We start from the raw sequence: 20,123 nt of genomic DNA, 5'->3' as shown, positions 1-20,123 counted from the left end.
TGATAACGATACCACTTTTATTCAGATTGCGTTTTACATGCATGAATCTCTGTGTGTGTATAATTTTATTGCATGTGTAGATTCGTGTGATCACCACCACAGTCAAGGCACAGACCAGGTTTACCACAAAGATCCTTCCTGCTGCCCTTTCAAAGCCATAACTACTTTCTTTCTGGCCCTCTTCCAACCCCAATGACTACTAATTTGGTTCTTCATTTCTAGTTATCATTTTGTCATTTTGGGAATGTTGTATTCATGCAAGAATATACTATTTAACCTTCTGAGATTGGCATTTTTTTCATTCAGTATAATTCCCTTGAGACCATTAGAGTTGTATCAATAGTTTGTTCTTTTTGTTCATTAGTATTTCATGTATAGATTACTACAGTTTATTCACCTATTAAATGAATTGTGGGTTGGTTCCAGATTAGGGTTGTTTAGAATAAAGCTACCATGAACATTTGTGCTCAGGTTTTTGTGTGAACATTTTCACTTCTGTGGGAAAGAGTGCAATAACTAGGCACATGTTTAGTTACATGAGACACTGCTAAACTTTTCCAGAGTGGCAGTGTCTTTTCTCATTCCTACCTGCAATATATGACTGATCCAGTTTTTTAACATCCTTGTCAACACTTGTTATCACTATTTTTAAAAGTCTTAGCCATTCTGATAATTGTTTTGACATCTCATTTTGACTGTTATTTGTATTCAGTGGTCAATGATGTTGAACATCTTTTCATGAGCTCATTTTCCATCTACATATCCTGCTCAGTGAAATGTCCATGGCGTTGGGTCTGTTTTCTAGTTGGATTGTTAATTAAAATGTTGAGTTTTAAAGCTCTCTCTCGTTATCTAAATACATCATGTTTTGGATACACATCCTTGCAGATACTTTCAGTCTACACTTGTCTTTTCATCCTCTGTGTACAGTATCTTTCACATAGTATACATTTTAAATTTTATGATAAAATTTTCCTTTTATGAATCCTGCTTTTTGGTTCATGTTAAAGAACTCTGCTTAGATGTAGGTTATGAAGATTTTTTCCTAAAGGTTTTATGGTGTTATGCTTTGCATTTACATGTTCTGTTTTGAGTTAATTATTATGTATGGTGTAAGGACATGTCAAAGCCGCAGGATATGAGGTACTCTAATGCCATTTGCTGAAAGGCTACCTGTACTCCATTGAATTGCCTTTGATCTTTTGTCAACATCAAATACGATTTAATACACTTAGGAGGATAGTGTATTTTTACCTATTCCAATGTTCTTTCCTTCACCATACTTACTAACAGTTTGTATGGTCTTAAATCTCTGATTTAATAGCAGAAAGGCCTTATTTCTTCTTTTGGAATGATGAATGACTATTATGATGTCCACGTCCTGATGGGGCTTTGTGTGACTTTATTCCATCTTTTGCATTGAGGACGAAGCTTACCAAGTTAGAAGGCATGGTCTTTTCAATTATTGATGGTGACAGTTTTCCTCTCATTTCGGTTTGAACAAACATCACTAGTTTAGAATATGCTGGGTTTCTGTAAGCAAAGGAAAAGTTAAGATAAATAATTTATAGATTTATCTATTGAATTTGCCAGTTTATGGAAAGCAGGACTCTTGTCTTATTCACCATGGATTCCTTTCATAGTGCTTATGATAGGCTAGTTACTGAAAGAAGTGGCTGGAGTGGGGGGTGGGGTGGAGGGGGATGATAGAGTGATTTGTAGTCACATTCTTTTTTTTAAATATTGTTTTAATTGTAGATGGACACAATACCTTTATTTTATGTGGTGCTGAGAATCAAACCCAGTGCCTTACACATGCAAGGCATGCACTCTACCACTGAGCCATAATCCCTGCCCCTATAGTTACATTCTTATAAATAAAAATTTACTTAAAAATATTAAGTACTTAGAAAATATATTAAAATCTTCAACAGAATATATATTAAAATCTTTAGCTTTAGGCATCTTTTCCTTTTTGTCATTTTATTGACTTTTAAAAATAATATGCATATAATTTAAAAATTATATGCATTTGTCAAATGTATATATATATATATATATATATACAGTTTTTTAAAAAAATGAGACATATTTATTTTTATGCAACTAGTTTTATTTTCTTCCTAATAGAAAATAGAGCATTTTCATCTGCATTTTTACTTATAGATCTGTTTAATTTTTTCCTTTGGCCATCTATAATATTTTGTACTCAGTACTCCTTTTATAGACTATCATTTTGGTTTTTTCTTACTTTTTCTACTATAAATAAAACTGCAACAAAACATCTTTGTGATGTATCCAGTCACACTTTTATTAGTACTTAGAATATCTGGGTTGATCATTTAACATTTGGATGTGCTATTTTCAAATTGCCCTCTAAGAAGACTAGTATTTATAATTGTTTGTTTTGTTTGTGGTGCTGGATATTGAACCCAGGGCCTTATACATATCAAGCAAGTGAATGATCACTGAGTTTATACCCCAGCCTTTTTCATTTTTATTTTGAGATAAGGTCTCCCTTAAATTGCTCAAGTTGACCTTGAACTTGCAACCTCCCATTCTCAGGGTCCTGAGGAGCAAAGGTTACAGGCATGAGTCACCATGTTAAGGCAGAGCACTAGTATTTTATATTCAACCCTGAGATCTTCAAACTGGGGTATGAGAATTTGAATATTTATTTATTTTTTGCACTTGAGATTGAACTGAAGGGTGCTTAACTCCTGAGTCACATCAAATTTAGAATTTTGATTTTTAGTTTTTAGTTTAAGACAGGGTCTTGCTAAGTTGTTTAGGGCCTCACTAAATTGCTGAGGCTGGACTCAAAACATGTGATCCTCCTGCCTCAGTCTCCTGAGTTGCTGTGATTATAGGCATGTGCCACCACATCCAGCTTGAATACGTTTAAGGGAATAAAATTTCAAATTTTTAACTTAATTTGATCTCAGAATATGTCTTTGATGGAGATGTGGGCTTATTGTTTCCCATGACCTGTTTAAAATAACTCTTTCCTTGCTTTACAGAACAAAGGCTTGTTTGTCATCCACATTGAAAATTCCTGGATAGTCCCCTAGTACTTTATTGTGGCATGTGAACGTCTTCAAGGTGCTAATGAAAAATTAATTTATTGGAAGTGAGTTGAGAAAGTGAATGACTAATGATTAGATAATAAATCTTTTCTAATATCCTCATTAAAAATATTTTTGATAGGTATATGATTCATGATATAGGATCCAGAAGGATTTCAAGGCATAGAATGTAATTTATATTCTTTTCATCTTAACCTATTTATTTATGTAAATAAAATTTCTCATTTCTAAACCAGGCACAGTGGGGCATGCCTATAATTCCAGTTATCTGAGAGGCTGAGACAGAAGAATCACAAGTTGGAGACCAGCCTGGACCTGCAAAGCCCTGTCTCAAAAAAATAAAAAAAGGCCTGGGAAAGTAGCTCTGTGGTAAAGTGTGCCTGGATTCAATCTCCAGTACCAGGGCAAGGGGTAGGGGAAAGGAGTTTCTTAATTCTCAGATTTTTATTTATAAAATGAAAGTAAGAATAGACTTGATATTGAAAGTTGCCTCACTTATTAGTAATATCCATTCACAGTTAAACAAAATGAGGTAGCAGAAGTCTGTCTTAGTTTGAAACTGAGCTTTACTATTATCTATGTGTAACCTTGAGAAAGTTAATCTCTGGGTTTCCACTTTATATTCTATGAACTGGGCATAGGAATATGACCTATTTCTGTGGACACTTTGAGGATAGAAAAGAGTCAATGTGGGGCTGGGTTTGTGGCTCAGAGGTACAGCGTTCATCTAGCATATGTGAAACACTGGGTTCAATCCTCAGCACCACATAAAAATAAAATAAAAGTATTGTGTTCACCTACAATTAAAAGACAAATTGTTTATAACAATGCCTGGAAATAGTGCAAAGTTTTTCTAATAAACTGTTTCCATAGAAGTTTATGCTTAGTAAGCGTATGACAAAAGTTAGAATTAGAATTTTGATTAATGTGTAATAATAACAACTTAAAAAAGAAGGCATTTTTTTAAAAAAACTTATGTATACTATGTTCACAGAAATAAAAACAAATTAAAAAACTTAAATCCATGTATTTTTGTAGAAAATTATGATAGGGTGATTAAAAAAGAATTCAAAGCCTAAAATCTATTCCATTAGGATGTGATTATGTGAGGGGAAGAATTTAATTTAAATTGAGGTTAAGGAGGACATAAAATTTCTGACTGCTATAGGTTGCATTTGTGATGGATAAGGGAATGGTAGGTTTCAAGTTGTTATGGTATTTAGGGAGTTATACCCTTTTCATAAATTTAGTCCTATGAAGAAATTGAATGTGAACTTTAAAACATGCAAGGGGAAATACAGTTTTATAAAATTCTTTTGGGCAATATGAAGACTGCTGTGCTAACCAATGTGTGAGTGTCCGTTTTCTCAAACTCTTCTCTATTCAGAGCTTAGACTATTTTTTACAATGCCTGAAATGGCTCGATTGCCAAGTACTTACTAGCAGTTTGTATGGCGCTCAAATCTCTATCTGAATTTACTGTGGATTGATACACATAAGGAAGCATTTCCAGTATTTACTAGCAAGTAATTTACTGCTGATGATATGTTTTACAAGTGACCTGCATGCCTTGTTCACAAACGTAGGCTGACCAAAATACTGGGCTTCATAGAAAGAGAAAGTAAAAAAAGAATCTTTTAAAAAAATCTTAATTAAAAAAAAAATCAGTATCTTTCCTTGAATCTGTGAATGAGACTGTATGTATCCTACTCCAGCAGGATGGGAGGCCAAGTTCTCACCCAGAGCTTTGGCCCCTGGTTTCTGCAGTGGAAAGTTAAGAGTGACAAGGTGCAAGAAGGGTGCTTGCCTGTGAAGCACACTTTAGAATGTATAATTTCCCAAATAAAATCCCTGCTGATAACAGATTAACTCACTGATTTAAAGTAATACTTCTTTGTTTTGTTCTCTCCTGCTATGGTGAATAAAATCTGGGCCATACATTTAAAACAAATGAGTGGAAAGAACACACATGATTTTTATTGTCATTTATACCAATGATCTTGTCAATTATTGTTAAAAAATAGTTTTTTAGTTCTCCAATTCAGTACAGGAAACACTGAGGATCATAGGTCTAACAATTTGTTTTATTTTAGCTTTTATTGTATGAATACAAAGTTTTACACTTATTTTTATGTGACAATACCTTCTACTTAATAAGAAATCATTAGGCATAAATTAAAGCTTAAGGAATTTGTGAAATGATATATGTTGAAATACAGTTCATGTTTTATATTACCTCTTTATCCCTAGGCTGGCCACCGGTCAGCAGTAACCTATCTCTGATTTCTCCAGCTTTTCCCTTATCTGAAGGTACCTATTTGGATGTCTCATTGTATAGGTTGTCTGCTGGAGCAAGGCAGTCCATTTGAAAAAATTCCTTTAAGATAAAGCAATCATTGCTGGTAAATTTCAAGGGAATTTATTTCAAATTCACAAGACTCCCTAATAATTTATAGAAGTGAGTAATGGAGAAATGGAGAACATCAGGGAAAGTTGAACCACAGGGGAATGTTTGTATATATTTGACTAATCCCAGAAACCTCAACTTATATTTTACAGCAAATTGCCCATTCTGATCATACTTCAGATGAAAATAAGGTTTAGAAAAGTTGTTTTAGGCTGTTGGAATTTTTTTTCAAATTTGTGTATGTGACTGCAATAGGAGCATAGGACTGTAGAGGAAGCAGATACTTAGACTTCAGATTAATCCTCACTGATGTTAGATCCAGGTTCCCACCCAGAAGTAAGCAATTTCAGAACCATAAGAATTGTCATTAAAATTGTAAATTGTAGAAAAAATGTTATTTTAAAAATGGCACGTAGGGATAGTTTTTTTAAACAAATATTTTTTTTAGTTGTAGGTGAACACAATACCTTCATTTTATTATTTTTATGCGGTGCTAAGGATCAAACCCAGTACCTCACAAGAGCTAAGTGAGCACTCTACCACTGAGCTACAACCCCAGCCCCAACAATCCCCTGCCCCCAACAGAATATGCTGGCACACGTTTCTACTGATGAACAGGAATACTGAACTAAATCACAAGTTGAACTAAAAAAAACTGCTAAAATACGTAAATGCAAGTAACACTTACTCTTTCAGAGGTGAACATACATAGCCACAAGGATGGTTATAACCTCGGACATAATTTGAAGATGGAGGATATTCTGGGAAATCCACACTTTTAGCTAAGAGATTAAAAAATATTAAAATTAAACCTAATTCACAAAGATAAAAACTATTGCCAGAAGCATATTTTAGAAATATATAACATTTATTTTAATTTAGTTATTATCAACATTAGCATTAATTTTATAGGTATATACATTTGCAATAGTATTTCTAAACATGCTGTTATCTTTTTGTTTTTAATTTTTAATTTTTTTAATTATAGATGAACAAAATATCTTTATTTTGTTTTTATTTTTATGTGGTGCTAAGGATTGAACCCAGCGCCTTACATGTGGGAGGAAAGTGCTCTCCCCACTGAGCCACAACCCCAGATCCCTGCTATTATCTTTATTACTTTTAACAGTTTTTCTTGTATAAAAATTACTTTCTGATATTTGAAGCAAAAGAAGAAATAGCAAAAAGACCATTAATGTCATGGTTTGAATTATTTTTTTGTTAATTAAAAAAATAAAATGTTTAAAGTGACTAGTTTAAAAATGCTCTCTTTTGTTAATTCCCTATAGCTAACTGCAAAGTATAAAGATTAGTAGAATTTGTTCTAGTAATTATACAGAAAAGTATCTAAATTGTATGTAAATGCAGACAGAAGTAATTTAATTATGATTTAATTTATGGCTATATATACTCTTTCTAAAATCTTTTTTAAAAAATAGGTTTATTTGGGGGCTGGGGTTTTGGGTCAGCGGTAGAGCGCTTGTCTAGCACATGTGAGGCACTGGGCTCGATCCTCAGCACCACATAAAAATAAATAAAATAAAGGTATTGTGTCCAACTACAACTAAAAAAGAAATTTAAAATATATGTTTATTCTACACAACTAAATCCTGTTCTTGTCAGAGGTGGTTCATTTTATTATGTGATTTGAACATAAGCAATATATGGGAAATACAATCTGAAACAAGTTTAAAAGCCTATATGTTGAATGAATTTTCCATTTTTTGTATAATTATCTTAACAGAGACTATTACATTGGCCTAATGGTACTTATAGAAGTAACAGTAAAATATTTTTCTCTATTTAAAATATGAAGATTATATTTGTATTTTGTTTTCAAAGAAATAAGTCTACAAACAGGCATGCATGTGTTTTTTATGAGGTACACAGTATGGTAGTCAGCACTTTTTGGAAAATCAGACCAGAGGTTTTTATTTCTGGTTCAGCTGCTTATTAGTATGCAACTTAATTTCCTAACTGCTTAACTTCTGTGAACTTCAGTTTTGTCAATAATGAAAATGCATGCAAAATATTTAGCTCAAAGCAAGGTTCAGAGTAAGATAAATAAACACTAAGAAAATAACCCACAAGTATTCATCAAAAATTCATTCAATAGAAACTTCTTATAGCAAATTCAGAAGTGATTTCTGCACTAAATGACTGATTACCTTTAGTTGTTGGTTTTACCCTCTGTGCTTTTAAAAATTTCTATCTGATCACTAACAGATAGAAATGGTCTGATATCTAAATATAGAAAATAACAGATTCAGACAAGACAGCATTTTGTATTGTAGGTAATTGATACATTTTATGTTCTGTCATTTCAAAAATGAGATAAAAATATGTGAAGATGATAAACATCAGCTCTTAGTGGCCTGCTGCAAAACAGAACAAAATGGGTTTGAGTGACTGGGCAGAGTAACTGAAACTTTGTTGGGAAATGCTAATTAAACATAATTGTCTCTATCCCCACAGTAGAGGAAACTATTCAGAAAAGAATGGTAAAATTAAATCAATTACAAAGAAAACCAGGGATCTTTGCCACTATTCTCCCAAAGTCTCTCCACCATAAGTTATTAATGTCTACCACAATTTGGTATGTTTTGAGTCAATAATGCAAGCAAGGAAATGGTTACACATTCACATTTTACAGAATTACATATTTGCAAAGGAGATACTAAGCATATATCAAGGTCTTCAGTTTTTAAAAGAAATTAAAGCACATTTATGTAATGACCCATCTAATGGAAATTTCTTCAATAGTTACTTCAATCAGTTACTATATATGGCCATTTTAAGAAATTGAAGTATAAAATTATATATCCAAAAATTAATTTTGCTTCTATGATTTAAAAAATGTATATCTTGAAATTTTAGTCTATAGGCACCTCTATCTATGAAGTCCTACAGGGTTTATGCTGTAAAAGTCCAGGAGATGATATAATCATTGACTATTATATACATGACACCTCCTAAGCTGGGTGAAATGTATGATTTATCTACTTGATACATGTGTGTATTTGTCCTACTGAGTAAATAAAACATTAAAAGAAATAGCTGAAAATAAGAGTTTCTTCCTAACTGCAAATTAAAGGGAAAAGTTTTATTAATGACTCATTGTAATTCCAAGATGTGAGCAAAACATTTCAACTTACAACTGATAATGTTCATGTTCCCTTCGCAGCGCTTGATGTATACTAAGTCGATAAAGTCTCGGGGGGAAATGGAGCCCATGGCAAAACTTTGTGTTATGGTATGACATATAAATGTGTCCTGCAACAAATCAAATCACAAAGATTGCAAACATTATTTAATATTTACCATTTGTATTGTTCCCCAAGGAACTGTATTGAACATGTTGCATCTCTATTTGGAAAAAGCAAGGCTTTGCAGTTTTCAGATCATTATCATCAAATCAGCTTGCATTTTCAGTGTTGAAGGGGCATGAGATCTACAATAATGAGTGTAGAAGATTCAGGGAGTACTTAAGATTGTCTACTCTTTCAATTTTTAGATGCAGAAATTGTAGCCTAGCAGATTAAACCATATACAGGATAAGGGACAATTGTAGAATTAAAATCCAGGTTTTCTGATTCCTAGTTTGGTATTATTTTTACTACTCTATATTGGTTAGGTAATATAGCAATTTATATTTACCAACCCTGCTATAAGACCTAAAATTAGAGACCAATATCATGAACTACCTTGATATCTGGGGAAACTGGGAAGGTCCTGAATGGCATCACTGCAAGTTCCTCCCTTACTCTGTTCCTGCAGGTAAGCACCCCAGCCAAATACCCCTCCTTAAAGGACCAGCAGTTACCACTTATTCCTGTTTAGAGCATTTAACTTCCCTGCTGGCCCAAAGAATTATTCAATTATTCAATCATAGCTACCTGCAGGAACTTCACCTCATCCTCCTCACACTATAAAGCCTGCCTCCCACAGCCTCTATTTAAATCTGTTCCCATGTTGTCCTGAGTGGCATTGTGTGTCCTCTTCTTGGTCTGTGATTAATGATTAATAAACCACTATCTATATCATTTGTTCAGTGTCAGGAAATATATATGTTTGGCCATCCCCATAGCCTTAGAGGTAGAATTCCTCCCTACCCAGGAAGTGACTAGCAGACTATTAAAACACTCGTGGAAAGGATAACTAGAATTACTTATAGGAAGGTAAATTAATTTTGTTTGTGGTGTGATATTATTTATGACACTATGGAATACTGACCAGAGTGGGCATGGAATTTGGAATTAGGAAACCAATTGCAAATTCAGTAACCTTGGGCGAATCACATAATCAATCTTTCTGTTTTCAAGCTTTTTTGTTTTTTTTGGTACCAGGGATTGAACCCAGGGTCACTAAGCCATTGAGTCACATCCTCAGCCCTTTTCTCTTCTATTATTATTATTATTTTATGTTGCTGGGGATTGAACCAGGGCCTTGTGCATGCGAGGCAAGCACTCTACCAACTGAGTATATCCCAAGCCCCCAAACAGATTCTTAAGAGGGAAAAAAACAAACAGTAACATAAATGGAGAATAAATTTTAATATATCACAGTAAGAATTGTTTTTCATTTTGGGTGCTTGCTTTTATAGCAGTTTTAATGAGTGAGAGATCTGTCGTGTGCTGCATGAATGTTAAGAGTCCTCTACGTTGCTTGTCTCCCCTTGTTTCTACCTGTTTACCACGTATCATTCTTTCTCTATGTCATCCCCTCCTGATCTTTTTCACCTTCCTGATTTTTTCTTCCACCCCTTTTAAACTACTCGCCTCTCATGTTCACTCTTCCTCTCACTTGTCTTCAACTTTATACTGTGATCACCTATGTTTTTCTGTTCTTTTTATTATCCCTCTTCATATCTATTTAACTAAGATAATGTATTTGAAAGTATTTCTAAACTGTAGCCTTTTATGTAATGATGCTTCTTTGCTTTATATTTTATCTTTAGTCCTCAGTGCCATATGCAGTTTGTTTGGAAATCCTAATAGCAGGTATCTGCATTGTTCCTGTTTTGTAATGTAATATTATTAAAATATGTCTTGATTTCCATGCAGGAATGCTTAATTTTTGTTTTCTATGTCATGGAGGTAAATCCCCGAGAGTTCAGATCCCTAATAACAAAAGGTACAAGAGACTTTGCCAGATTCAAAATGTGATATGTATTTACAAACAGAATGATGTTAATTGTAATTAAACTCTTGATTAATAAGGAGAAAAGTTTTTAAGAATTTTATAAAAACTTTCACTCATTTGAATCTATAAATACTAAATGTCTACATACATTGTTTCAATAAACAAATCAGTAAGATATAAAACTAAAGATGCATTGACACAGAAAAGTCTAATATTAAAAAAATAAATTACCGAATCAATCCTGTGTATCATATTGTATACTTTCAATGCTTTATCCCATGCAACCCTGTTTCCAGGTTGGTAGAGGAAATCAGATAGTTTAAATGTTGATTCTGGAATTATCCCTTCAACACGATATCTATAGTTAACAAGATAAAGAAAATTTAATACTTAAGTTTAAGCTATCAAATTTGAAGACAGGCAAATTTAAGGAATAAAAAACCTGAAGGTAATATACATTGAGTATTACCTTATCTGAAATACTTGCAACTAAGATTTTGGATTTTTTTCAGATTTTGGAGTACCTGCATATACATAATAAGATATCTTGGGGGAAACCTAGTTGAAACACAGAATTCATTTACATTTCCTATATACCTTATACACATACTCCTGAAGGTGATTTGTGTGTGTGTGTTATGTTACTGGGGATTAAACCTAAGGCCTCACACATGCTAGTAAGTGCCCCACCACAAAGCTGCATCCCCCGCCCTTTTTACTTTATTTTGACATAAGGCCTCACTAAGTTGCCTAGGCTGGCTTTGAACTTGGAGCCTCCTGCCTCAGTCTTCCAAGTCACTAGGATCACAGGTGCTGAATATAATGTAACACAATATTTTAAATAATTTTGTGAATGAACAAAGCTTCATGGTATGAAGTTACCCACTCATGGTATCATGTTTTGTGCTCATGAAGTTTTACATTTGGAATATTTCAGGTTTCAGCCTTGAATTACAAATTTTCAACTTGTGTCAGCAATTTAGTACACTAATATCCAACTGGAAGTAGCAATGCTTACTTAAACGTGTACTGCAATAATTGTATTTCCAAGTTAATTTTTCTACTAATTTTGTTTGCAATATTTTAATGATTATCTTTTTTAAAGGGTTGCTTTTATTTATGGTTTTCTGAAGTCTTTTCACTAACATTTACCTGCTGTTTTTATCATAAGCCAATGATCATTGATGAGAAATTTGTGTAGTTTGTAACTCACGGCTCTGATTTTTATTATTTATTTATTAATTTTGGTACTGGGGATTGAACCCAGGGGCCTGCTGAATCACTAAGCCACACATCCCCAGCCCTTCTTAAATATTTTATTTAGAGACAGGGCCTTGGTGAGTTGCTGAGGCTGGCTTTGAACTCAGGATCTTCATGCTTCTGCATCACAAGCCACTGGGATCACAGGCAGGCGCCATTGCATCTGGAGTCCTGACATTTAAGAACATAATATGGTCTAGAGCAGGGTCAGTAGGCTCTTCAGTAGAGGTCTGGATGGTATATAATGAGCTTTGCAGGTCACATTCAACTAGTGTAGAGGTAAAGTGTAGTGCAGAGGTAAAGCATCCATAGATAACATAATGAATGGATATGGCTGTGCTCTAATTAAGCTTCATAGATTTTGAGTTTTGAATTTCATTAATTTTCACATGTAAGGAAACATTCTTGTTTGATTTTGTTTCATCCATGTGAAAAATATAAAAGCCATTCTTAGTTTTAAGGCTGTGCAGAAATAGGCAGCAGTCCAGATGTATTCTACTTGCAGTTGTTTGTCAACCACTGGCCTAAAGGAACTAATACTGTTCTGAGAGTAAATTCAAGCTTACCATCAACAACATGGGAAAATAAACCTTCGTGTATGTTTGGCTGTATACCAATGAAATTAAGACAGTGTGAAAAAAATGAATTCAAGCTCAATATTAACAGAAGATTGACAGATGAAAATAAAGTCAGAACAGTGTGGGTCACACTTTCTCCCTTTGTCTTTCTTTTCAAAGCAAGGGAATAAGTTTAAGAAAAATCAAACTTCTAAACTTTGAAAAATTTAAATTTCTTCAGAAAGTGAGGTAAAAAATAATACTATTACTATAGAAAATAGTTGTTATATTTGTAAAACATTATTACTCTGAGCCTTTGCTTTTATACTTTGGTAAGCAAGGAATTCATTAGACTACTTCTCTGTATGTGAATTTTTCTCTAAAATTTTAGTTGAAGCCAGGCTTGGTGGCATAGGCCTGAAATCCCAGAGAATTAGATGCTGAGGCAGAAGGATTGCAAATTTGAGGCCAGCCTGGGCAATTTAGTGAGACTCTGTCTTAAAGAAAAAGAAAAGAAAAAAGCCAGGCATGGTAGCATATGCCTGTAATCCCAGTGGCTGGGGAGGGTAAGGCAGGAAGACTACAAGTTCAAAGCCAACCTCAGCAATTTGGCAAAAGTGTAAGCAATTTAATAAGACCATGTCTTAAAATAAAAATAAAAAAAGTGCTGGGGATGGGACAACACAGTGGTTAAGTGCCCCTGGGTTTAATCCCTAGTACCAAAAAATAAAAAAAATAAATAAAAAGGCTGGGGATGAAGTTCTCTGGTAGAGTTCCCCTAGGTTCAATCCCCATAAAATAAAATAAAATAAATAAAAATTTAATTTAAAATTGTTGGTTTCTAATTTTTTCTGTGAGCTATTCTCAAATTCCTTCATGTAAATGTTCCTTCCTTCAGATCAACAAAGTTTTTTTATTTTTGAAAAAGTATGAATTAATGTTAATAGGTGTCTTACTTTAAGACTTCTTTAAATCTTAAGAGTCAATCTCCAAGAAGAGACTGTATGGAGTGTTTTGAAAATTTATTTGACCCTGCAAATCATTTTTACCCTGCAGTGCTTTTTGACAGTTTACATTTCTCCCAGACTCTAGTTTGGCAAACCATATTGGACAACAGTATATATATCATAGGTATATAATGTTTATGTCTGGTTACTCATTCTAAATTCAAATGTACATGTTTCTTACTTTGATTATTTGCAGTTCTTTTAAACTGTGAAGATGTGAAGCAATGGAAAAATGTAAGTTCCCTTTGATTGGTGGTAGTCTCACTTTCTTGCTCTCTTCTGAGTAATGTAAACTTTCAAATGAGGCATACCAACTTGGCCAACATGCCCAACTTGATTTTCTTTGTTAGCACCTAAATATATGCCATAACTAATAAAAATATAAATATATATATATATCAACAAGTATAAACTGCACCAATCATACTCTTTCTGGACACAACCAAAGAAAATTTAGAAGAATCAGTGGGCTGTGATTGAAAAACATGCATGCAAAATTAAGTTTCATGTACTTTTTATTAATTTTAGTTTTGAAATATAATTAAAGAAGGGTTTGACAAATCCACTGTGCAGTAAGCAGCCTTTAAAACCTCCCCAATAAACCCCACCTCCTGATACTGACACCCTGAGTAATCCCCTCCATTTTGAGTCAGAACTGTATGTGGTAATTCACTTAATATTGCAAATGTGATGGGATGTAACTTCTAAGATTAGGTTGTGGATTAAGTTGGCTTTTATCTTGTTTGCTCTTTCTATTTCTTGCTCTCTCCTAGATCCCTCACTCTGAGGTAAGTAACCTGTCATGTCTTCTTTTTTTTTTTAAGTTGTTGATGGATATTTATTTATTTATATGTGGTGCTGAGAATCAAACGAAGTGTCTCACACATGCTAGGCAAGTGCTCTACCACTGAGCCACAGCCACAGCCCAACCTGTCATGTCTTAATAGTTCTATGGAGAGGCCCAGAGATCAAATAACAAAGAAGGTTCTAGCCAAGAACCATCAAGGAACTGAGGCCCTCAGTCTAACAAGCCCACAAGGAACTAAATTTGTGATACTATGTGAATGAGCTTGAAAATAGAGTTTCCCTTAACTGAACCTTCAAGTGAGCCCTAGGCCCCAGCTAATATCTTAGGGACACTTTTGAGAAACTCTCTGATATAGAGGAATCAGGCTAAGCTGTGCCTGGAAAAATGTCTAAGATACTAAATTATAGTGTAATTTGTGCATCAATATATAACTGGTACACAATGCACATAAATTCCATTCAAAATGTGAGTACAAGTAATTGTTTAGTTTTGCATCAGTAAAATATCTCTGATAAAAAATTTCAATAAACCCTGAAACAGAGAGTTTGAAACAGCCTAAGGGAGGCTATTTGACAGGATCTAGGCATTATATATAGTACCTTGCTTAAATAAATACTCCAGACATATTTGTAGACTAAATGAACAACTTTCAAGGTTTCTTTGATGCATAGGTTTCTGCCTACATTGGTTTTGTCTGAAAGGTAATAAAAAGTCACATGATCCAAAAATTTATTTCCTTGGAGGGCCTAGACTTGACTGTACTCATTCTTTGCATCATTGTTTCTATAAGTGCCACTTTAGTCACTAATTATTTAGATAACAGGAAGGCAGTATTTTTCTCATAACTGTTAAAAATGAATGGGAAAAATCATACCAGCTTTGTCCAATAGTAGAAAATTAGATGTACAAGATACATTTTAGTAAGCAGTTCAAAGGAGTGGATTCTAAATGAAAAGGAATTGAATAAAATTTGGTCTTCTCAACAATACATGATGATCTGAAGAAATTGATGTGATATTATAAGCAATAAGTGAATAAAGAAGTTAGAAAATGTCAGCACAATTTCCCTTAATGTGCTTGCATATGAAGTAGTAGGATCCTCAAATATTTCCTTAAAAGCAACCTCTAGAAAAAACTTGCATGTATCGGCAAGAGATATAAACTGAGGAAGAAAACTACTTTTTATGGTTCATTTAAAAGGAAAGGTGAAAAGTTTAGAAGACCATAAAATACTACTGCTAGCTAAAAAATACCAATGTGCTTTTATAGTAATTATTTCTTGAAGAGCAAATTTCCAATATTCATGAATTATTCAGTAGAAGGGATTTTTTTTTTTTTTTTTGGTTGTACTAGGAACTGAACACAGGGTCTTGTACATGCCAGGCAAGTGCTTGACCGCTGAGCTACACACCCAGTTCAAAAGGATTTATTTATGTTTTTGCGTGATTATTTTCAGGTGTAAAGATAAAGGATGAGACAGTATATAATTGGTTTATTATATTAATACTACATTTCAGTCTATTGAATAAATAATGTTTCTTGATCATTATCACATAATGTTGTAGTTAATGAAGCAGAATTAAGTTCCAGATAAAATAATGCCATTGAATTTAAAAAAATGAATGCAAATAGGAACATGTACTCACAGATTTCCAAGGAATTTTCTAGATGCCTTACTGGAAACAGTTATCTTTTTCTCAAAGGGGAATAAAAATCCAGAAATAAATTGTCAATTATAGAAAAAATATATTTTTCTGCTTCATAAAATAAAAATATTTAAAAAATATTTTTTATAGTAAATTCTCAAAAAACAAATTCTTGAAATATATTTAACTTTTCTTACTGAAATTTTAACCACTTTCCAGCCGGATGTATCTTGATTGTAACTTAAAACTTCTTGAGCAGTTTGTTGGGCAATTGCCTTATAGTCCATCTATCTGTAAATTTTTAGAAACAAATGATTGATAAGAATATAATCATATGAAAACTTTGTTTTCTCTTGTTAACCAAGTTGCTCAGGTTCGTCTTCAACTCATGGGCTCAAGAGATCCTCCTTCCTCACCTCCCAAGTAGCGGGACTACAGGTGTGTATACCTAGCTCACATACAAACTTTTAAAATGCTACATTCTGGGGGCTGGGGTTGTGGCTCAGAGGTAGAGTGCTCGCCTAGCATGCGTGAGGCACTAGGTTCAATCCTCAGCACCACATAAAAATAAATAAAGATATATGTCCACCTCTGCCTAAATAAAAAAATTTAAAAAATGCTACATTTCATTTTAATATAATTTCTATAATACCTGTCACCTAGCAATGCAACATAATTACTTGTTGATTGCATGCATGGGTGAATCCCTTTCTGTTTTATAATCTTTCAAATGAGAAACTGTGGTAATAGTAGGAAAAGCCAAAATTTTGCAAACACACACCTGAATTAAATCTTGTTTCTGCCATTTATTTTGTAAAGCATGTTACTTAATATTTTTTAAAAATTTTCCTCTTTGTGTAAAATCGAGATAATACCTATTCTGTAGAATTAGCATAAGGATTAGATGACATTGTATTTCAATGTCTGTTATATAAGAGTCATTCAATAAATCATTATTATTTCTAACACTGTTGTTCATGTGCTCTTGGGAATTGACTTTTTAAAAATGAGTGGCAGTGACACTACATGATTTGATCCTTTGTTTCCTGTTCACTTAGCTACAAACATACTGACCTCCTGGCTGTTCCTTAAATATACCCAAGAATTTTGTACCTCAGGGTCTTTGTACTTGCTATTCCCTCTGCTTGGAAAACTCTTCTCCAGAGTGTTTACAAGACTGATGTGGTTTGATTGTTGTCTTTCTTTAAATGCCACTTCCTCAGAAAGAATCAGATTTAAATCTATTCAATTTAAACACATTTACTGAACTGCTACTTGAACTTAGGAACTGCAATGGACTGAATGCTTTTGTCTCCCTAGAAATTCACATGTCAAAATCCCAACCTCCAATATGATGTTATTCGGAGATGGGACCTTTGGAAGGTAATTATTAGTCATGAGGACAGAGACCTCATGAATGAGACTATAGTGTCCAAATAAGAAATCGCAGAGTTCATTTGCCTTTTCTGCCATGTGAGGACAAACCAGAAAGTGACAGCCGAAAGGTGGCAATATGCAACATGGAAGAGGGCTTTCACAAGAAACCAATCATGATGGCAGCCTCATCTCAGGCTTCCAGCCTCCAAAACTGTGAGGAACAAATGCATTTACTGTTTATGAGCCACCCAGTTTATAGTAATCTTGAAGCAACTTAAAGGGACAGCGGTAGGAATAGCAAAGAAGTTGAGTAACATAATGTTGTTCCTGTGAATTGAGTTCAGGAAGCTGTAGACTCACTGGCCCTTCTGCCCATCAAACCAGTTTTCAGTTAGGGAAGGCTGACAGGTATGGTGCAAAGAATCAAAAACAGCTGGACTCAAATGCTAACCTTGCCACTTATCAGGAGCTGTATTTTTGAATAAGTTGCTTAATTTTAACTTAAATTTCCACATTTATAAGTTGGAATAATAATACTTATCCCATGGAGTCTACAAGGATTAAGTGCATTAAAGTACGTAGAAGTGCCTGAAACAATGAGGGCCTTGTGATAATTGACCAAAAAAGTTAGTGTCTTTTCTTAAAATGGACACACTTAACATCATCATTAATTTTTTTTCAAAACGCTGCCTCCTTGAGCACATTAATAAACCATCTTAAGAGTTTAATTATTGGGCTGGGGATGTGGCTCAGGTGGTAGCGTGCTCGTCTGGCATGCGAGAGGCCCGGGTTCGATCCCCAGCACCACATACCAACAAAGATGTTGTGTCTGCCGAGAACTAAAAAATAAATATTAAAATTTCTCTCTCTCCTCTCTCACTCTCTCTTTAAAAAAAAAAAAAGAGTTTAATTATCATGTTAAACCTCTTCGAAAACTCCTTATGTTGGATCATAAATTTATTTTCTTGTTTAGTTCTCCAGCAAGGCACAACAGGTAGATAGCTTTTTTTATATTAGAAAAGCTTTACTAAACCATTATAACCTCCTCTTTACTTCTAGTAGATCCTTGTTTCTTTACCTTTCCTAACAAATCTAGTCCAGAATTTTAGCAGTCATTGGGACTCTTCTCCAAATCCTCATAGAAACCTCCATATCTGTTAACCTGGAAGGAAACAAAGTGAAAGAGAATTACTTTGATCCATGAATTAGGTCAATATATTTGATAATTTCCTTCAAATATTCTCAGTGTCCTTCGTTTATACTTTGTGTGTTTGTTAGGAAATTTTGCTCTATATGACCCAAGATAGAAGAAAAAGTTAGTACAAGACACTTTAAAGATACTGTTTATGAAGAGCCTTTGGAAACTAAAAAAAAAAACAAAAACAAAAACAAAAAAACAAACAAAAAAAACAGATTATAAAATATTTAGTAGAATGTAGATTTTTTTTTCTGAATAGATTTTAATTAAAATTATGAAAGTAACTGTGGCATAAACTTTTTCTCCCCTAACTCATCACCAATGAAATCTCCTCTTTAAGCCCAGTTTGGTCATTTGTCCTAATTTTTTTAAGCTCATGCCATTAATTGTCCTTGGCTGATCCCTCACCTGGGCTTTTCCTAACATATAATTATTTTCTATCAGCGACTTACTTGACATTGATTGATCTAAAAATTTCAGATTATCACTAGCTATGAACTCCTGCAGAGACTGTCTTATTGTTTTCTTATCAATAACTCTTGTCAATTAAATTGAGTTTAATCGAACCACCAAACTGAATTTTATAGCTTCTGGACTTTTATTTGCTAAAAGAATCTATCCCCCTTCTCGGTCTATTCCCTAAAGACCTAAAAAGAGCATGCTACAGGGACACTGCTACATCGATGTTCATAGCAGCACAATTCACAATAGCAAGACTGTGGAACTAACCTAGATGCCCTTCAATAGATGAATGGATAAAAAAAATGTGGCATTTATACACAATGGAGTATTACTCTGCATTAAGAAATGACAAAATCATAGAATTTGGAGGGAAATGGATGGCATTAGAGCAGATTATGCTAAGCGAAGCTAGCCAAGCCCTAAAAAACAAATGCCAAATGTCCTCTTTGATATAAGGAGAGTAATTAAGAACAGACTAGGGAAGAAGAGCACGAGAAGAAGACCATCATTAAACAAAGAGGAGATGTGGGAGGGAAAGGGAGAGAGAAGGGAAATTGCATTTGAAATGGAAGGAGACCCTCAGGGTTATACAAAATTACATACAACAGGAAGTGAGGGGAAAGGGTAAAATAATACAAGGGGGAGGAATGAATTACAGTAGTGGGGGTAGAGAGAAAAGAGGGGAGGGGAGGGGAGGGGAGGGCAGGGGGGATAGTAGAGGATAGGAAAGGCAGCAGAATACAGCAGACACTAGAATGGCAATATGTAAATCAATGGAAGTGTAACTGATGTGATTCTGCAAGCTGTATACGGGGTAAAATGGGAGTTCATAACCCACTTGAATCAAAATGTGAAATATGATATATCAAGAACTATGTAATGTTTTGAAATGGGAAGGCAAAGTTTAGCAGGTGAGAGAGGCTAAGGCCTCGGGACGCCTCAGCCTGGGGAAAGCAGAAACAGCCAGCAAGACTTCAGTGGTGTTACCTGGTGACATACTGGATGAGCTGGAAAGCGTTCAGACGGAGTGTTAGACAAGGACGTCTTCACCCATAGGGTCAGTGGAAAATAAACATAAAGCAACACTGAGATGGCATCTTTTTCTGACACACCAGTTGGATGAACTGGATTCTCGGCGCCTCACATCCTGTCCCAGCCGTGCAGGTAGGCGCA

The 20,123-nt window shown here is 34.1% G+C and overlaps 2 protein-coding genes across 2 annotated transcripts in view; one reads left to right on the top strand and one right to left on the bottom strand.

Moving 5' to 3' along the window:
• Positions 1-20,076, bottom strand: Stard6 (StAR related lipid transfer domain containing 6). The gene is made up of 7 exons (XM_078030023.1): positions 19,938-20,076; positions 16,107-18,452; positions 15,914-15,992; positions 10,867-10,993; positions 8,649-8,766; positions 6,182-6,275; positions 1-1,533 (listed from the first exon to the last, which is right to left on the bottom strand). The coding sequence occupies exons 2-7, from the start codon at positions 16,198-16,200 to the stop codon at positions 1,335-1,337; spliced, it is 711 nt and encodes a 236-aa protein (XP_077886149.1). The 5' UTR covers positions 16,201-18,452; positions 19,938-20,076; the 3' UTR covers positions 1-1,334.
• C13H18orf54 (chromosome 13 C18orf54 homolog) overlaps positions 20,029-20,123 on the top strand; it is a 55,742-nt gene continuing 55,647 nt past the window's right edge. The window contains exon 1 of the mRNA XM_040272950.2: positions 20,029-20,114. The gene's annotated coding sequence lies outside the window, so the exon portion shown is untranslated. The remainder of the gene's footprint in view (positions 20,115-20,123) is intronic.

The sequence above is a fragment of the Ictidomys tridecemlineatus genome, chromosome 13 (genome assembly GCF_052094955.1).
Source record: "Ictidomys tridecemlineatus isolate mIctTri1 chromosome 13, mIctTri1.hap1, whole genome shotgun sequence".
Taxonomy (NCBI): Eukaryota; Metazoa; Chordata; class Mammalia; order Rodentia; family Sciuridae; genus Ictidomys; species Ictidomys tridecemlineatus.
Note: the sequence above shows the minus strand (reverse complement) of the source record. Positions and strands in the feature narration are given on the sequence as shown.